This window comes from Microcebus murinus, chromosome 14, assembly GCF_040939455.1.
Source record: "Microcebus murinus isolate Inina chromosome 14, M.murinus_Inina_mat1.0, whole genome shotgun sequence".
In the NCBI taxonomy this organism is placed as follows: domain Eukaryota; kingdom Metazoa; phylum Chordata; class Mammalia; order Primates; family Cheirogaleidae; genus Microcebus; species Microcebus murinus.
Genome location: NC_134117.1, coordinates 64,147,256 through 64,167,148, shown reverse-complemented (window position 1 = coordinate 64,167,148; position 19,893 = coordinate 64,147,256). Strand labels below are relative to the sequence as shown.

The 19,893-nt window shown below is 37.9% G+C and overlaps 1 protein-coding gene across 7 annotated transcripts in view; it reads right to left on the bottom strand.

The window, feature by feature from the left end:
* The window catches only part of NRG3 (neuregulin 3), a 1,059,991-nt gene that overhangs the window by 251,443 nt on the left and 788,655 nt on the right, over positions 1-19,893 (bottom strand). For all 7 annotated transcript variants that reach the window (XM_012764721.3, XM_012764724.3, XM_076010185.1 and 4 more), the window contains exon 3: positions 13,150-13,223. In XM_012764721.3, coding sequence (XP_012620175.1) covers positions 13,150-13,223 — 74 coding nt within the window. The remainder of the gene's footprint in view (positions 1-13,149; positions 13,224-19,893) is intronic.

Genomic DNA, 19,893 nt, shown 5'->3' with positions numbered 1-19,893 from the left:
AAAGATTTACAAGAAACTAACAGTATTGACTGTCTATGACAGAGAAACTGGGTGAATGGGGGACAGGGATAGAAGATTTTTCATTTTAAATCCTTTTACTATACTAAATATTAAATTCAACTAAAATAGGATTTTAAAATGAAATAAAATATAGTAACACTTTACTATATTAATTATCCACAACACTCAGCAAGGTCGGAGGCATTTGGTAGATAGTAAATGAATTTTAAAGTGAATGTACTAAAAACACATTTTAAAATGGGAACTAGCAAAACATGTTACCTTGGACAAGTCTCTCTTTCACTTGTTCCATCAAAATTACAGCAGCATTAACCAAATCTAACACTGTCCCTGTTTTCCTATAGAATCTACAATTTATTTTTCAACCAGCTGCTGATTAAGTTCCATATTAAAACACACACAAAAACAAACAAAAGCAAAAGCTAATAAAAACATTTAAGAAATAGTCTGAGGATTTCATTTAGAATCATAGTGATACATATTTAAAGAACAATGCCATTTTACAAGAGATGTTCTATGTTAGAACATGGTACATCTTTCAATTTAAGTCTTCTTATATCTTTCAATAAATCTTTATCATTTTCTTCACCTATTTTTACCTTCTTAGTCATATTTGCATAACTGGAAAATAAATGGGGATAGTAATAGCTATTTTATCTTGTAAAAGTTAAATATTAAGAACAGAAAACATGTAAATGTAGCTGGAAAAGGTTTTTTTTTTTTTTTCCCGGCATATTATGGGGGTACAGATTTTAAGGTTTCAATAAATGCCCATTTCCCCCCCTCCCCCCAAAAGTCTGAGTCTCCATCATGACCATCCCCCAGATGGTGCACATCTCACTCATTATGTATGTATATACCCGCCCCCTCCCCCCTCCCACCTGCCCAATACCCTATTACTGTAGCACCTATGTGTCCACTTAGGTGCTACTCAGTTAATACCAGTTTGCTGGAGAATATATCTGGTGCTTGTTTCTCCATTCTTGGGATACTTCACTTAGTAGTATGGGTTCCAGCTCTAACCAGGAAAATATAAGATGTGCTATATCACCGTTGTTTCTTAGAGCTGAATAGTACTCCATGGTATACATATACCACATTTTATTAATCCATTCTTGGATTGATGGGCACTTGGGCTGTTTCCACAGCCTTGCAATTATGAATTGTGCTGCTATAAACATTCGAGTGCAGGTGTCTTTTTTGTAGAGTGTCATTGGATCATTTGGGTAGATGCCCAGCAATGGGATTGCTGGATCAAATGGTAGATTCCCTTGTATCGCTTTAAGGTATCTCCTGGAAAAGGTTTTTGTATGAACTAGTTAATAAATATTACTTATATATGAATCAGCTTACACTATGGAAATGTTTACTTGATTTTTAATTCCTCATTGCTCACTCTTAATTAAGGAGTAACATTTACAGATTATCCACAAAGTACTCCTATTGGGTCTGGAACGTGTTTCTGGACCACTGAAGTGGATTGTTTGGAAATGACCCACAGGTATAATCACAGAGTTTTGCTGGGAAGACAGGAAATCAGGAAAAACTAGAAATTTGGTAATCTCCTCATGAGTTAAAAGCACAGTGGGAATCAAGTGTTTATCTATCAGATCAATTCCACGTTAAGTCTCCCACAAAACTTCCCTGAAGGGATTGAAGCTTTCAAAATTCCAAAGACAGTGGAGACAGCGGTGATAACCAACCCATATAACTGAACAGTGAAAACCTTTCATGGGGAGACATTAAAACTTTAGGAGAGCCAGAAATTCAGAATGTCCAGTACTGGTTCTCAAAGCTTTATACTCATACAAAACTGATTATTTAAAAATTCACTTTAATTCATCACAATTTTGCCAAATGCCTATCATTTCTCAGAAATTTTGTTACGTACCTTGGAATGTTTTGCTTAATGCAATTATTTTACTAATTATGCTTTGATCTTTTACCTATTTTAAGTTGAATTTGCAATCATACTCCTAGCCATAATACCTAATCAGTATAGTCACATCAAAAAATGATAGAGAATGTTTTGCTCTTGACATTTCATGAAAAATAAAATAAATATTACAAATATTATAGGGGTCCTCTTGTAACAAAATTTTATTGGTCCCATCAGAAAGCACTCGAAAGGCTAAAGTATAGAATAGGCAGATCTGAATTTTAATTCTTAGTACTGGATGATTTTGGTGGGTTAATTAACTTATGTGAATCTCAGTTGTCTCAACTATAAAATTACCATAATTAAGGGATAATATATAAGGAAGTGTAGTAGAGGCCTAGCACAATTTTTAGCATATAAGTCCTCTTCCCATAAAAGCCCCACTGTTGGAATTTGAAATATGGCCCTAAGATTAAGAGAAAATCCATAACCCTGTGTCTCTAGTTACTGTCAACAATGTGGTCGATTTTTCTATGTCTCTGTGCTCACCTTTATAATCCACATTATGAGGTACTATTTACAATTTTTGTCCAATCTTTTAAACTATCTAAAAACTAAAAGGTTGATAGCTGTACCAAATTAGAAATAAAGATGATAATAGTTCACACCATGCCATTTCATGTCAGTCACACAATAACAAAATTACTCTATCATTCTCTATTAAAATAGCTCTCCCAAGGAAAGGGGGGGGTGGGAGGTGAGTATGGCATTCTGTTGGTAGTCTCCGAGAATTGACATCATGTACAGCATCATCAAAAGAAACAGATAATTTTCTGCTATTTATCTCCAAAATGTAACAGCTCCTGGGCATAGACTGTAAATAAATAGATGCATTTAGGAAAGCCTAATTAACACAGATGAAAATCATTATGGTGGCTCCTGCATTTTGCAGAAAGTGGTTATAACTATCTAGCGATACATGCTATTTCACTAGATGTGACTGAAATGTATCCAAAGGGCACAATGAGGAAGAAGCACAAAAAGCTATGAGGGGAAAAAGAAAGCAATCTGAAAACGTCCTGCACCTCCTCGGGTGAGGGCCAATTTGGTTTTGAGGTTATTGCTTCTTTGCTTTTAATCTTTAGGCACTCTTGGCCAAATCTTCCATCATTTTTGTTTCAATGCTTCCTTCAAATCACTCAAAAGTGTACTATTTGGAAACTTCCAGATAAAAAGGTATCAGACACAAAAAATGGTTGCCCCCTCACAGATTTTGCATGGAGAAAATGAATATATTATGGATATGAGATGTGGAGGGAGAGGTATATCAATATATCATTCTAGGGAGGGGACGCCATCCTCACACGTAAGGAACAAGTTGAATATAGTGAAGATTGAAATACACTGCGAAAAAAGTATATACAAAATTAAACCGTATCAAGGATTGAGGGGAGTCAAGCATCAATCAGCTTATCCAGGGAGTGAGAACCCTACTAAGGTTGCTTAAACTGGAGAGGGTAGGGGTAAGGACAGGGGTGTGGGGGAGGAGGACCCCAAGCATCTGTCCTGGCTTGAGGACTCCTGGAGCATGTAACCATGACAACACAACTCCTAGCTTCCACCAAGCCCAGCTGTAGGTGCCCTGGAGGCAGAGACAAAGCACTGCTAGGATTTCCTCTTCATGGAGTTATGGCAGGAGCAGAGTGGAGATTTCAAAATAGCAAACTTCTGATTACCAACTGAACACAGAACACTGCCCCAGGGAAGCTGCCACCACAGTGGGACTCCCTCAGCCACCTGGCTTTGAGCAGAGTCTACCCTACAGTGCCCTTGACTGAAGTCACGACTGGAAAGGTAAAACAGAAAACTGTCCTCCAAGCCCACAAGTTTTGTACAGGGACCCATACATAGTCCGTCAAAAGACATGCCTAATCGTAGAACAGCAGAAGAATATGAAAAGTCCCCAAAAATAATGACACTGGAAGACAGAGAAGCAATGTGAAGAGTCATAATAATTATACCTCTATGGGAAAGAGTTTCTGTGAATTTTTGAAACTGTTCCTTCATTTTTTATTTTTAGATGGCATACCCAGTGGGTTTCAAATCCCAGCCCTACCATTTACTGAGCCCGTATCCTTGGGCAAATCATTTTATTCATCTTGGTCTCAGTTTCTTCATCATTAAAATGAGATTTAATTTAAGCTACTTTCCAAGGCTGTGTGAGGATTATCTATAAAGTGTTTGGACTAGTGCCTGGCACACAGTAAGCATCAAAAAAGTGTCTGCTGTTACTGTCACTCTTCTAATAATTATTAAATTTAATTTTTAAACAATAATATATTAAATATAATATGAATGTATTGTAGAAAATTGGGAGAATATGAAAAAAATGACAAAAAATCCTGGAATCTTACCACATTTTTCAATGCATTGCCTTCAAGTTATTTTTTAAAGCATAAATAGAAAGTGTAAACATGTATATTTTATAAATTTGAGTGACTATATAGTTCTGCTTCATATTTTTTTATACCAGTATAATTATTTATAGCTCTGCCTTTTACTCTCTGAGTATCCTGGTTTAGATATAAGTTATATGGTCACCCTATTCATCTATATATATTATTTGAATTCTATATTTTATTTAACATCCTACAATGGCTGCTTTTGAAAACATTAGATGTTATTATAAAATACTATGTGTAACCAAGTTCAATTCAGTAGATGGTTCAACCATATTTAATCAATTATATTTACAAAGCAAGCATCAAAAGTGAGGAAATAACATTACCAAATGTGAAATATAGTTCTCTTAAAATTAAATACTCTCTATCTGGAGAGTAGAAAGTATAAAAACAGTATCAGATATGAATATTATAGAGTGTTCATTAATTTATCTTTTTAAATCAATGAAGAAACATGAGATTATTCAATAAATTCTGTTGGGAAAGTGATTTTAACTCTATTTAAAAAATATATTGTTCCTAATCTCAAACTATACACTAACATAAATTTCAGACATGACTATGTGTAAGCATGCATCAAAATATGAGATAAATAATAATAAAGTATATACATAATAAAACTGAATAGCTAAATTAATTAAATATTTAATTCATTTCATGGTAAGGAAAGCACAGCATTATCTTTTAAAAATAACTGATAGATTTGATTATAGAAAAGTCAAATTTTCATATGTTTCAAAAAGCATCATAAATAATAAATCAAAAATATTCAATATGGCTGGTAATCAAAGAAATGCGATTTAAAATATTGGTAGGGTATAATTTTTCATATAAAATTCACAATTAAAACAAATGTACCTTTACCAACAAGTGTTGGTAAAGGAAAAATTGAAATCAACCTTCTCATAGTATGCTCATGGAAATTTAAACTGATATAACTTTTCTGGAATTATCAAAATATATCAAAAGTCTAGGATTTATTCTAAAGAAATAATCTGGACCTCGAGGTACACAGACTTATGCATAATGCCTGCCCATCACGTAATCATGCAAAATTGGAAACACACTAAATGACCCACCGTAAATGGTTAAATAATTTATGTTACATCCTTATAATGGTGTAATCTTTAAAATAACAGTTTAGAAGAATACAAGATTACAAAATGCTATGGGAAAAGGATATACTGAATGGAGAAAAAAATGCCAAGTTACCAAAAATATAGAGAATGATCCCAATTTTGAAGGCAAATGACTATATTGTATAACAAGATATGAACATTTAGTTCTTCCTACAGATTTGATTAAGGTGTCAATATAATGGATAATCAATAATGAAGTATGAATGAAGTATGAGGCAAATCACCATCTGCATAATTTATAAAGGAAATAATCTAGAGTCATTCCGTAACCCTTCATCTCCCTCTCTGACTCTGAAAATCTGAAAGGGACAGGTCAGAGATAGAAAGGGTCATCTTTGATCCTGGCAGTCTGGTGACAGAGGCAGCTGAATGGCCAGCAGTCCCAGTGCATGTTGAGACAACATGGCTAGCACATCCTGTGGACCAGCTAGGGGCCACACAGAAGAACTGAGAACCAGATAGCTGGGAGCTGTCTGAAGACCTGCCCAACGGCCTCTTGAGTGGGTAGAAGGATAGTCCACCATATTCTCAGGTGTGGCCTCCTAGTGACCCAGGGCCAAGAGGAAGCTGCTGTTATCAAGGTGGGGAGACAGAGCCAAGCAGGGGCTGTGAGGGACAAGGACAACTGTGCTTCCCTCTGGCCCCGAGTCCTGCTTGCAGTGTATTGGTTAAAACCAAATACATATGCGTTACACAGAAAAATTATTAAATCATTAGAATGATACACACTAATTGATTATTAATGGTTATTTGAATCATGTATATATGGAGAATTTTTTTCTTTCCTACAAATAAAATTATTTTCCTAGTGTCTAGAAAGGGTGCATTTGCATGATTGGTAAAAGTTTGGTGTTTTGTACAATTTAGAAGTATAGATGTGAAGATATTAGCAATCAAATACATAAAAATTTCACAAACTTGACAGCACTGATGGGCTTTACGAGATTCAAGGGGACATGGTCAAAATCAAGTAATTCTCTGTAACTCTTTCTCATATAAGGCCAGAAAAAGTGGCAAAAAGAGTGACATTTTTTACAAATGAATCCATTCTGCTAACAATGTTTTTATGGCTCCTGGAAGGCAGAGTAAGCAGAATTAAGTATTCCCAGCAGATCCCAATCTGGAAGACACCCTTCTCTATGGGGATTAATGTATGTGTGGATTAATGGACCAGGGGCAAGTGATGATTAGTTTATGCTTCATGTTCTCAAGAATCTGCCTTTTCCCCATATAATTTATTAATGGAAAATTTCTTCCCAGGACCACATTGCATACCTCAACAGAGGGCCCTTCACACTCTAGTATGAATGGTACTGGTAAAGTTGGGCAGTGCGCAGTTTGTACAACCGTACACAGCCACAACACCCTGTATAAAGAAATCACAGCAATCTTCCCTCCTAGATGAAGCCTTTTCTGAGCAAACCAGATCTCTCTCCCTCCACTTTATGTGAAATTTTATTGCACTTCATTTTTACATTCCCTCAAGTTGTCATGTGTTCTGTGTGTGTGCTGAAGTGTATTTGTTTGTACATTTTTATTTCCTTTATACATCTGGAAATATTTGATGGCAGGTAATAAGTCTCATACTTTTAATCCCTGGCAGAACCTGTCTCAGTGCCTCGTACACTGTGTAGTAATTAAGGTGACAGCTGAAATAACAAACACAATAATGATAATAATAGACAGTGTTCATTGAGCTCTCACCATGTCCCAAGCACAGCATGCTCTGAAAGAATTATTTTCTTTAATCTTAGCAACAGCTGTATGTGTTACAGATTAGTAATATCTTAATTTATGAAGAAGAAAATCAGGATTTATCAATGTTAAGCTACTTGTCCAATGTCAAACTATCAGTAATATTTTGAATGAAAGAGTGAATGAAGAAAACATTTCAATCTCTTGCAGACCTTACATCCTTTGGAGTCTGTAATTCAATTTAAATAAACACAGTGTACTAGAAGATAAGTTTATTAGTGGTAGATGCTATAGTCTGAATGTTTGTGTTTCCCCAAAATTCATATGATTAAATCTAATCCTTAAAGTAGTAGTATTAAGACATTGGGCCTTTGGGAGGTGATGAGGTCAGTAATGAGAAAGGTGTCCTCATGGATGAGATTCATGTCGTTAAGAAAAGAGGCCCAGAGAGTCATCTTCCACCCCTTCCACCATGTGAGGACACACAGAGAATGCATGGTGCACGAGAAAAGAGCCTCCACCTCACACTGAATCTGCAGGTGCTTTGATCTTGGACTTCCTAGCATTCAGAAAGGTGAGAAATGAATTTTTATTGTTCATAAGCCACTCAGTTTATGGCATTTTGTTATAGCTGCCCAGATATATTGAGGTAGTAGAAATCTGTAGTTATTATTGTTTGGATCCAGAGCATAGTATAAATTATATGTGCTTAATGACATGGGGGAACAAATGAACAAGTGAATAAAGAGACACACACTTTGGCTATGCATTGAACCCCACTTCTGACTGACAGCCATTGCTTTCTTTTAAATAGGATGCCCCCGGATTGTTCTATAGATAAAGAAATGGAGGCTCAATTAAATTGTGATTTGCCCAAGGTCACACTACTAAAAGCAGGTGGTTACAGGATTAGAACTAAGAGCCTTTGACTTTCAATTTGGAGCACCTTTCCTTACAACCTTCCATCTAATTGTGGACACATAGAACAAGTTTCTATATGTTAAATAAAATCAAGAAGGGTAGAGTGCAGAACATGGGTCTGTTGGGGGGAAACTTCCTGTTAATAAGCTTCATGGAAACCTCCTGTGCCTGCCTAGCAAACACCTGCCCAGGCTTGTGGCCCCCACCTTGTCTCTTCCAGGGTTGTTCCCAAGTTTTCTTCTCTTTCACTGTGCCATGCATGGCAAAAAAGGTGACAATCCCATGAGCTTCCTCCAGTCTGAGTTAGTTGTCTCTGCAGACCATTTGGAAGTGAGGCAGTGTTGACTGGTTCCCTTTCTTCCCATGGGCTAGATCCACATGCTATTGAAAGATTTATTTTTTGAGCTTGTGAAATGATTATTCCCGGGGAGGTGAGGCACACAAGCCCAGACTGGGGTGATGGGTAGCCTAAACCCATATCATCTTTTTCCCTAGTCTTCTTCTGAACCATGTCCAGACCAGGCTCCTGGCACCTTTCCAGGTGTTCTGAGAGCAGAGCCTGGCTCTGAGATCCAAAAAAACCGAAGCGGGAACCTTGGTCAGCACAGATGGACTGTGTAGGACAGCACCCTCCCTCATTCCACGGTGTAGACGAGACGATGCCAAGAGTTTAAGCTGTATAAACTGCACGCCAGAGCTTGAGTCTGCAGACCCATTAGCTGTTGTCACAGCCATGGGGATGCTGAGGGTGGGATGGTGACACAAGAAGGCACAGGAAGGTCTGGAAACGGCTGCCTCTGGCTGTGTGTGGAGAGGGGAGCCTTACTTCTGATGGGCATCTTCTCTGTCCCACCCCATTCTTTGAGCTCCAAATCTATTCTCTGGAGCTGCCCTCGGGCTTCCACTGGCCAGTGCTGATGTCAGCTTGTTGATGAGCACTCGGGTCAGCCCATGCTCATGAGAGGGGAGACCAAAAAATATCTGCCTGAATCCTTGGCCAGCTCACAGTTCTGCAGCTCCATCTCCCTCTGCTTCGAGGTTGAGGATGGCAACTGCCCTGGATAGGAATGGGTGGTGAGGAGGAGAAAACAGGGCAGGAGTCTACGGGTCAACCCAGTGTTTATGGGGAGGAGGCTGGTTCTGAAGGAATCACATCAGAAAGGGTCAAAAAAAGAGTTTGCAGCTTCCAGGAAACCAATTGCTGCTCTCCGGGCTTGAGGCACGATTCAGACACACGTGCCCGTCAGGAATGCTCCATGAGCTGACGCTGAGCCCTCCACAGATGGCCACTTCCTCTTGACCCTGACCAAAGTCTGGTCCTCTCCTACCTTCCTTTGGAACCTCTGCTTACTATTCAATCTTGTGATCTGAATGTGACTTGTGGTACACTGAATCCATAGGAGGGTTTGATTAACCTGGCAGTTATATGCATTAGATATTTTTGTATTTTTTTTCAAAAACTAGCATCCAAGCACCTTATAAGATTGATTCTTATATATATATGTCTATATATATATATGTGTGTGTGTGTGTGTGTGTGTGTGTGTGTGTGTGTGTGTGTTTCTGGATGGAATGATCCATGGTTCTTGGTGGCAGGTGAGGGGAGGGGATGAGTTTTTGGAATAGTAGGTTTGAGGACCCAACCTATAGCCATGGGAAAGACACTTGTCATAGTAGCCATTGAGGCTCTCACAGTGACATCCTTGCATCTTTTCCCTAAGTATAAATATTTTGAGATTTTATGTTTAAAATGTATTGCCAAAGGTGCACGTTTCTGACCAACTCTGCATTGTCTGGGAGAGAAGGAAAGAGCAGAGGCTTCCAACCCCTGTTAACCAAGATCTCACTAAGCAGAAGCATGCGTTGACAGACGCGGGAGGGGGAAGAAGGAAGAAGGAATGGAGGGAAGGGAGGAGACAGCGGGGAGGAAGAATAGAGGGAGGGTGTCGGGGGGAAGCTTATTTCCTGGGCACAGAGTCATTCTAGAGATATCATGAGCAGCAAATTAAACAATCCTTCAGCAAGAATTTTGACAAGGAAATTTCATTAGGGATTTAAATCTCTATGGAAGCTCAAGTTGCTGCATTAAGATATGAAAATTGTGCAAATATTGTTCCTTAGAATAATGTTTGCTGCAGGTCATTGAGTTTCAGTCAATGAAATTTAGAGTGATAAATGTCCTGTTGAAAATGACTAGAGGAAGGAAGGTTCTAGGGGAGGGAGGAAAGAGACGTGCTGTTCAGAGCCCGGGCCCTAGAGTTATTTGGAATGGAAGTTAGACTCCAGTATTAACTAGCTGTGCGACCTTGAGCAAGTTTACTTAGCGTCCCTGAGGTCTAATTTCCTCCTCCATAAAATGTGAACAAGTGCCAGTGTACTCCCCACTAGACCGAGACTGTGAGAGTTTAATGAGACTGTCCAGGTAAAGCCTTTGGCACGGCACTTGGCACGTGTAACATCTAAACTCACATGAGCCACGATTAGAATGAGGGAGAAGGGAAGTGAGCTAACATTTGTCTGGTATTGACTCTTTGTCAATTTCTATGATAGATGCCCACAGGTATTATTATCATTGCTCTGATGAAAGCCTGAGGCTTGGGAGCCAGATAAATCTGCCAGGGTCACAAAGAGGTAACTGTTACATCTAATTCATCCCCAAGTGTATTATGTATCCATGGGTTTTTCTCCCTCACTACACTGTGGGGGTCTCATAGCCTAAATCCTGTTTGCACACCTTGGTATTTACAGAATCTGACAGATTAGATGGCCCTTGGTTGATGCTCAGATACTGTTGGAATAAATTAATGATTACATAAACAAATGAGAGCATGAATGAATGGAAGATACAGCGCTTTTTCCAGTTACACTGTGTCTCAGGGATTCATCTATGGCTTTTAATGCTTCTCTTGTTTTTCTGTTTTAAGAAATTCTCACATTTTGACCCACATCATGATATGCCATTTTACAGAAAGGAGGAAAAGGAAAACAATTCCATATAATTCCACAATCCTAATAATAAAAGTCCTCTTTGAGCATTTTGGTATATTTTTTTTCACCTTTGGGCCAAAGGATGTTCCTTTTGTAATTTTATGTTAAAATAATTTTCTATCTTGTGGTTCACTTTATAGAAACATTTCATATAGTCATAATTTTAATAGCAATTTATAGAACATGAGAGATGTACTATATGATATTTTACTTACACATTAACCTGTCATTGAGTACTTAAAGTGTTTTCACCATTATCAATATTGCTGCACCAAATGTTTTTTACGCACATAAGACCTAAGTTTTCAAGGATAGTAACTGATTATGGGATCAGTGGGATGAAGCAGTCATGGTGGGCCTCATCCTTAACTTTTGCACTGAGGGACTATGATATCCAATTGTATGGCAAAATTTGATTAGGTTATTTAAAGAGAGAATTTTTTTTTTACCCACTTTGTACCATAGGCAAGGCCTTGTCCATTATCCTGTACTTGATAGATATCTCACGGTTATATATGAAAAGAAAAAGCAATGAAGAACACAAAGAAGAAAGGGAGAAAAGGAAATGGTAAAAGAGAAGAGAAGGATACAGAAGCAAAGAAAGAAAGACAAAGAGGGAAACTAGATACATCAGGAGAAATGAAAACAAGAGAGAAAGAAAAAAAAATAGAGAGAAAGGAAAAATCAGCAAGCCCATTCTTCTATGCAAGGGCCCTAATATTCCAAATATATGACACCAGCTTAGCAAGTGGCCAACATCACAAGATACATAAAATACAACACACTTCAGTAACACCATCCCCTCTGGGTAATTCCTAGAGAACAGCACCTAACATTTCAGAGAACAGAGATATCCACGGCTGGGCTGGTTGATAGCTTTCGACAACCTTCACTTTTCTCAAGGAAAGCTAAATTTGCAAAGAAAGTAGTAATTACTGGATGGTAGGTTGCCTTGCCAAGATGAAACAGAATTAAATTAAATTAAACAAACCCTTTCTCTTTTTAAAGAACTTTGCATTTACTTGAGGAAATGTAGCTAGAAATTCAGGGGGAAAATGAAAATATGCATTTTGAAAAGATGTTGAAAAATGACTAGACATGCTCATTATGCAGCAAAATGTACTCTCACAGGCTGGGCAACCTCTGTCTGTAGTCAATAGAAAATACTTTGCTAGAGCCTGTGTTATGTATATGTGATATTCAGAAAACCACAACTTTGCCTTTGCGATTTGGAAATACCTGTCATTATCTTCTCTAAACTAAATTGCTGACTCAATAAGAATACCCTTTTCTTTAGTGGTGATTCGATTGTAGCAGCTATCACAAGAGCAGAGAAATACTCGCAGAAAAAGTAAAAATTTCACGTTCAATCAGAATTGAGCATTTTAGTATAAAAAGTTTCTTTTTACTCAATATACAAAGAGAAACTAACGACTGGCAATATTTTTTTAGTTGCAAATCGTCTTCTATCACGAATAGAGAAAAAATAATTTGCCCTTAAGACAGTAATTGCTGATAGGCAAATAGCGTTGCTAAAAATGGAGTTTCTGAAGTTTGTTTGACAACTTCTTATTCAATTTTATATGCATATCTTTTCTTCCTTCAGTAAGCAAGGTAAATGTTTGATGGCTTGATATTATCACAAATTACCAACCAAAGTGCAAGAAACTTTATGAAACACAATATAACATTTCCATAACATTTCTTTGAGTGAATAATATGCTCTTTGCTTTGCCAATTTCCTGCTTTTGGAAGGAAGTAGTGGGTGGCAAGGGGGCCCAAGAGCTAATGGGGAAGGAGTTGCTGGGAGTTCCCGGCAGAGTTTAGAGGTGAACTATAGACGCTGGGCCCCATCTCTGGAGAAAACCTGGACCGACCTAGTTCTGAGCATGCTTTGAACATGAACATCTGTCATCAGATTCTGTCCTTGGCACCTTTCAGAGACACACAACTGAATTCAGGTTTCAGCAGAGTTAACAATCATTGTTCAGAGTAAAGGCTGCCCTATACATTGCTTTAGAGAGAAGAAAAATGCTTGACCTACTTGGATCCGATAAGATGGAATCAGTTTTCGGCAGAAATTGATCGCAACGGACTCCCTGGTAGCCTTCTTTGCACCTGAGAAAAGGGGATAAATGACAAACATACGCATGTGGTTGTGAAAGATTCATTTCAAGATTTCAACAAGTAAAATAGCCACCAATTACATAAATGTGAGAACAGCACATTCTTGCTTTTGTATCATTTGATTCAGTCTGTTTCTGGCATGGGCAGGCAGATCCTTGATTCTATTTCTGTGTTAAGAAAAAAAAAAGCATAGCTTTGCTTTTATAGTTTTATATGCAATACCTAAGGAGCAAATGGAATAGTATTTTAAGATGCCTCACAGCAATCTGAATAATGGTTATCCTCAAATTATAATTCTAGACGCAGGTGTACTTTTCTTTATGTAACACACTGGTCTCTAAGAGGAATTTAGAAACATCACATTTCAAGTGCCATTTTTCTACTAAAAACCATTTTGCAATACAATATTCATCAGTTACAGATTTTGGCTACTGCTTATTTCATTTCCTTCTGTCTTATCCGTTTATTCATTTGCTGATTGTATTTTTTTTTTTTTCTTTTTACTTCTTAGCTCTTCTTTAAGTCAGTGAGTGTCACCTAACCACTTTGCCAGGAATAACAGCCTTTTACCTGGCAAGGTCTGAAAGGCATCTCCAAACTCCCATTTTTCTCTTTTATATTCAGCAAACACATGCAAAGTGTCTACTTTCTGCCAGGCATTGTACAAGGCAACTACCTTCAGGCAGGGACCATTGGAGGTGAGGAATTTGCTTGGAAGCACTGGCAATAAGGCATATCGCCTCCGCCCTGCCGGCCCCCTCTGCTGGGTCTTCCGAGCCCCTTGCTCTGTCAGGGCTGCTTGGCCACCTCAGACAACAGTGGCTCATCAGCTGGCAGTTCAGGGAACAGATCCAGCCGAGGCCCCAAATGCCTCGCTCTGAACAGTCTCATTAAGTAGGGAGGTGGCATTTACTGGTCTGCTTGAAGCCTAATCTGTCATGGCTTGAGTTAAGCAAGGAGGCATCCATTGTTGCTTATGGGATGAATCTGTCCTACTTACAGAGGAGGAAATTGTGCTGCTGGCATAAAAAATAAAATCAGATTTAAGAAACGATCCTCTGGTTGTTAGAAATCTATGAAATCGACAAAAGAATTCAAAGAGACCATTCCATCAGAGAGAGGAACTGTGAATTTTTTCCTTAGAATATGCTTTGTTTTCTGAGTGTAATAAACTATTAGATAAGGTCTGTTGCAACTGGAGCAGCGACATGGAAAGACATCTAGGTAATTTTTCTACCTTTCATTGTGAGCCAAATTGGAATTCAGATAATTGGGCAGGCTCTCTTCAGCACCTTTTTTAAGCCTGGCACTCTGGAGTGTATTTGGCATTTTTCCTCCTAGGCTGAGAACAAAGACCTCCGATATATGGAGATCCCAGATACCTAGCAGGCTATTCAAAGAATTTTTTTTTTTAAGCAGACACATATTTTCATAACCTTTAAAAAATTCATTTATTGCACTTGAAATAAAGCAGCCATATCACTGGTCCCGTTAATAGTAAAAAGTCAGAAAATACTTAGTGCTGAAGTATATCTGTGATGAAAAAAATAAATTCCTGTTTCCTGAAAGCTGCCCTAATGCTATTAGCTTGCCCGTATTCAGAATTACCTGTACCACAGTGCTATAATGTTCATTTCCCATAATGATGAGTTGTATCCTGAGTAGGTACTGTTGTATGCATTTATTCTGTGAAGATTTTATTTCCAACATACGTGGGAGATTTTAAGCATGCTTTTATACTCTTTGTATCTTTATTTCATATAAGAATAGTATCCTAAGGAGATAGTGGCTTTTAAGGAGAAGTGCTTTTTTTGGTTTTGTTTTGCTTTTTAAGTGTTCTTCCTTACTTAAAATGCATTATTCTATTTGTATGTAGGAAAGAAAATAAGAGAAGATGTTTGAAAATTTTTCCAGTTTTAAAGTGCTTTTCCATGACAGTGAGCCCACCCTGAGGTGCTCAGGATGCATGAGTTATCAGGAAACTTGCAAGGAGAGTACCCTTCATACCTGTGTGCTGCAGATAATGAAGTGCTATAATGCTAATGATGTCGTAGTGGCCCAGCCAGGCCAGAAGCCCAGCAGAGGTGTCTATGGCTGGACATGCAGCAAACCCTGATCCTTTGTTAAGGAGGCTCAAGTCATTGCTAATTGATGCCAGGTATTAAGGACAACAAAATAAAATGTTCCTTTAAAAGTCACAAATATATCACCGTGATAAATCCAGACTCATTCAAATGTGAAGATGGAGTGTTGCAAGCAGGTAATGCCAATGAAGTGGGTTGAATTTATGACAATATAAAAGACAAGAAGCAAAGAAAGCAAAAGTCTTAAAAATGCACTTCTGTTGCATAGATTGAGCTTGGCATAATGACTGATAGTGTGATAAGCACATCTTTTGAGAAATATCATTGCATCGCTTGTTTTGGTTAGTTTTGGTGGGGATTGAGAGTGCTTTTATTTATAACTTTTTGTTTCCTTTTGCAAGACAAAAGTAAAAAAAAAAACAAGAGAAATTCACATACTATTTAATGAAAAGTCTTTGTGTTTGTTCTTCTTAAAGCATGACAGAATCAATAACATTAAAAAGTATATGTGTAATCTTTAATGATGAATACATGTTTTAAAAAAAACACACACATCATGCCTCAACCAGGCTAACATTCTATTATTTTCTACTCTGCCTGGCTCTCAAAGTTCTATCCAGTCCATCCACGCCCTGTTCTTTGTGTTTCTTTATTCTTTAGAAGTTTTACATCACAGAAGTTATACTGAAAATCACAGTGTCCCTCAGTTGTTTTACAGCTAAGTTTTGATTCTAAAAATAGGTGGCCTAAGAGCAAGGAGAGTGGTCAGGACAGGAAGCCCAGCCAAAGTCGACAAACAGTTGTGTAAAGAAAATGAGAAAATTATTATCAACAGTGAAATAACCACAAAGCAAACCCAAGCATGCAAGAGTGAAGACATTCTACTTTGGAAAAAAAAAATATATTAGTCTCAAATTCTATGTGTATATCTATTCTGAGGTAAAGGAGTTGTCACTTTGGAAACCAGTATTTCTGAATTTAAAAAGCAGTAGGGAAGGGCATGGTTGAGGAGACCACGTCCAAAGCAGCAAAGGGCAGAGGGCAGGCTGAGGAGCTAACTGTGGGAGGGTAACCCAGAATAAGGGAGATTGGCCCCTGGCTATGGGAGGTAGGGTGTGTAGAGGGGCTGAAACTTTCTGAGCCCAGTTTAAGTACCAGCAAAGGTCTCTCTCTTGATGAGCCTCAGGGTCAAATCACAAACCAGGGTCCCCTTCCCCAGGAGGAAGGGAGTTGTGTAGTTTCAAATGCAGACATCACTATTTCTACCCGATATCCTCATAGCTTTGCCCTCACCTGCTCCCACTTGTCCAGCTGTACCTGCAATACCTAGTACCTCCTTCTGTTATTTTTTCCTCTTTTACATTGTGCCTGAGGACAAGCCCAGTGGCTGGTGTTAGTGAAAAGTTTTAAAAGGCAATCCTTGAGCAAAAGAGAATAGAAATGTACTGGCAATGATGAGAAATACAAAATCTTTGGTTGACATTCAATACTTGTTTTGTCTGGTGTGGCAAAGCAGAAGCTGTTGACCTATGACCCAGCCTGGATGTGGAGGACCGTGAGAAAGAGACTTAAAGTGGTTGGTCAAGTCAATTCCTGATGTTCCTACAGAAAGCAACATCTTTTGACCAGCTAAAAGTGATTACCTTGGTCACCAGCCCACACTGCTAACTTCAGACCATTTCCATCTTTTCCCAATTCTCATATGCTAGTTACTTTCAGCCCATTTCCTGAATTACAACTAAGTTAGAGCTAATAATATGAGTATGAGTAAAAATTGAACTCCCACTCATGATCAACAACCTTCCTACACTTGGCAGGTCATTCTTCAACTTCTCTGCCTTCCTCTTGTTAGGAAAACCAAATGAAACAAAAACAAAAACAAACAATACAAAAGAGGGTCCATTGAGGGGACTGTGCCATTAATATTTATTCTCTTGCTCCTGATCTATTGGTCTGCTGATCACTCCTAATTTATGGAAGTTTCTATCATTGCTTCCCTGCTACCTTCACTGTTTCTATGCTGTCTTTATTCTTAGAAACTTGATTATCTATGTGGATGGCCCAGTCAACACATGGTCTTTCAGCACCCATCTTCCTCATTGATAATCATAATGATTAAGAGGGTTTATATTTATGTTCTGGCTTTTCCACTTCATTTTTGTGTGAATGTACTTTAGGCAAATTATTTAATATCTTTGCTTCCCAGTTTCAGCTCCAATAAAATGGGAACAATACCAAAAAGAAGAAAAACAAGCAAACACACACAGTTGATATTATACAATTGCTTAAAGCTTATATCTACATAAATAGATTTTGTATAATTCACAGAGACAGGTATATGAAGGATACATACATGTCCAAATGTTTGCTTCAATCCCTGTATAGTGCCTGCTGTGTGCATGAATGCTGTGGAAGGTATATACACTTCCTTCTTGGGACTTCGATTTTAGACATACAATTTTAAGTAGCAGAAATCAATTAGCTTTATGAGGGAAATGGTGATGGACAAACCGCATGGTTTGTTTGCTGACCTGTGTGACTTTTATTCATAGAAAAAAAGTGGCCATTACTTTTTGGTGTTACAGGAAAATAGGCACTTGGTTGGTAATATACAAGCCTGCCAATTTTAAGGGGCCTCTTAAATGCTGATTTGAAAAAGGAACATGCTTATTTGAAAAATACCTTCAAGGTACTCTTTGAGATCTTTTGCCAATTCTCCTCAGTCCTTTGGTTGGGGAAAATGGAAGGATCATCGGGTATTTATTTAAATTTTCCATCTTAGTGGCAGGTGACCTGGAGCACTGCCTGGCTTTGAATGCAGGCTGCCCATGCTTTCTGTCCCTCTTTTCCTTTGCCTATAAAATAGAGATGATAATAGTAGCTACCTCCTAGCATTATTAAGAATAAAGGATTGGCCGGGCATGGTGGCTCACGCCTGTAATCCTAGCACTCTGGGAGGCTGAGGCGGGTGGATTGCTCAAGGTCAGGAGTTAGAAACCAGCCTGAGCAAGAGCAAGACCCCGTCTCTACCATAAATAGAAAGAAGTTAATTGGCAAACTGATATATATAGAAAAAATTAGCCGGGCATGGTGGCGCATGCCTGTAGTCCCAGCTACATGGGAGGCTGAGGCAGTTTGCTTGAGCCCAGGAGATTGAGGTTGCTGTGAGCTAGGCTGATGCCACAGCACTCACTCTAGCCTGGGCAACAAAGCGAGACACTGTCTCAAAAAAAGAAAAAAAAAGAATAAAGGATGTACAACCTGTGGTTCATGATAAGTATCCAATAGTTAGTTTTTATTATTCTTTGAATTTGAAATTATCATCCCAGCTTTTCAATTGAGGAAGCAGAGACTGAGAAAGGTCAAGTATCTAACTCCAAAACCACACAGCTGGTGAGTATTCGAGCCACATGCAAACTCAACTGGGGTAAACGTCAAAGCCCTAGTACCTTCTGAAATTCTTCATGGAAATCCACTGGACACATAAACTGCCACATAGCCATCCACATTCCCCAAGCATAGGATTTGAAAATAGGGCCCAAATATCATGACCGGAAACCATGATTTGTTTTAAAAATGAATGACCTAGCTTGTAAATTATTGTCCAGTCTCAAAATGTTCTTAAGCAAACCATGTCATAGACATTAGTCACTGATTTAAAAGCGTACTACTTCCTGAGTTTTTTATTAATTTAAAATGTACTCATTGACTATGGGTAGAACAACCCTTTAGAAGAATTGCCACCAAAGAATGATAATGTGATAATACCATTTCCTTCTTTTTTATTGATAAATACAAATTACATATATTTATGGTATACATTATGATATGTTTAAAAATGTGAAATGGCTAAATCCAGCTAATTAACTTATTTATTATCGCACATATTTATTTATGGTAAGAACACTTAAAATCTACTCTCTTAGCAATTTTTAAGTATATAAGATATTGTTATTAATTATAGTCACCATAGTATGCAATAGATATCTTGAAAATATTTTTCCTGTACACTACTGGTGGGAATGTCAATTAGTACAACCATTATGGAAAACAGTACAGAAGATCTTCAAACAATTAAAAATAAACTGCCATATGATCCAGAAATCCTGCTACTGAGTATATATGCAAAAAAATGAAATTGATATATTGAAGAGATATCTAAACCCCCATGTTTATATCAGCACTATTCATTATAGTCAAGATATGGCATCAGTCTAAGAGTTCATCAACAGATGACTAGATACAGAAAATGTAGACATATACATAATTGAGTACTAGTCAGTCTTTAAAAAATAAGAACCCTATCGTTTGTGACCACATGAATGAATACGGAGTGCATTGTGTTAAATGAAATAAGCCAAGCACAGGAAGATAAATATCACATGATCTCACTTATCTGTGGGATCTAAAAATGTTGACTCCTAGAAGCAGAGAATAAAACAGTGATTACCAGGGGCAGGGCGGTGGGTAGGGACTGATGTGATATTGGTCAAAGGAAAAAGACATTGGTTGATTGCAGACTCTCTTCAATTTAAAAACCAAAACCAAAACCAAGACCAAAACAAACAAAAAATCAG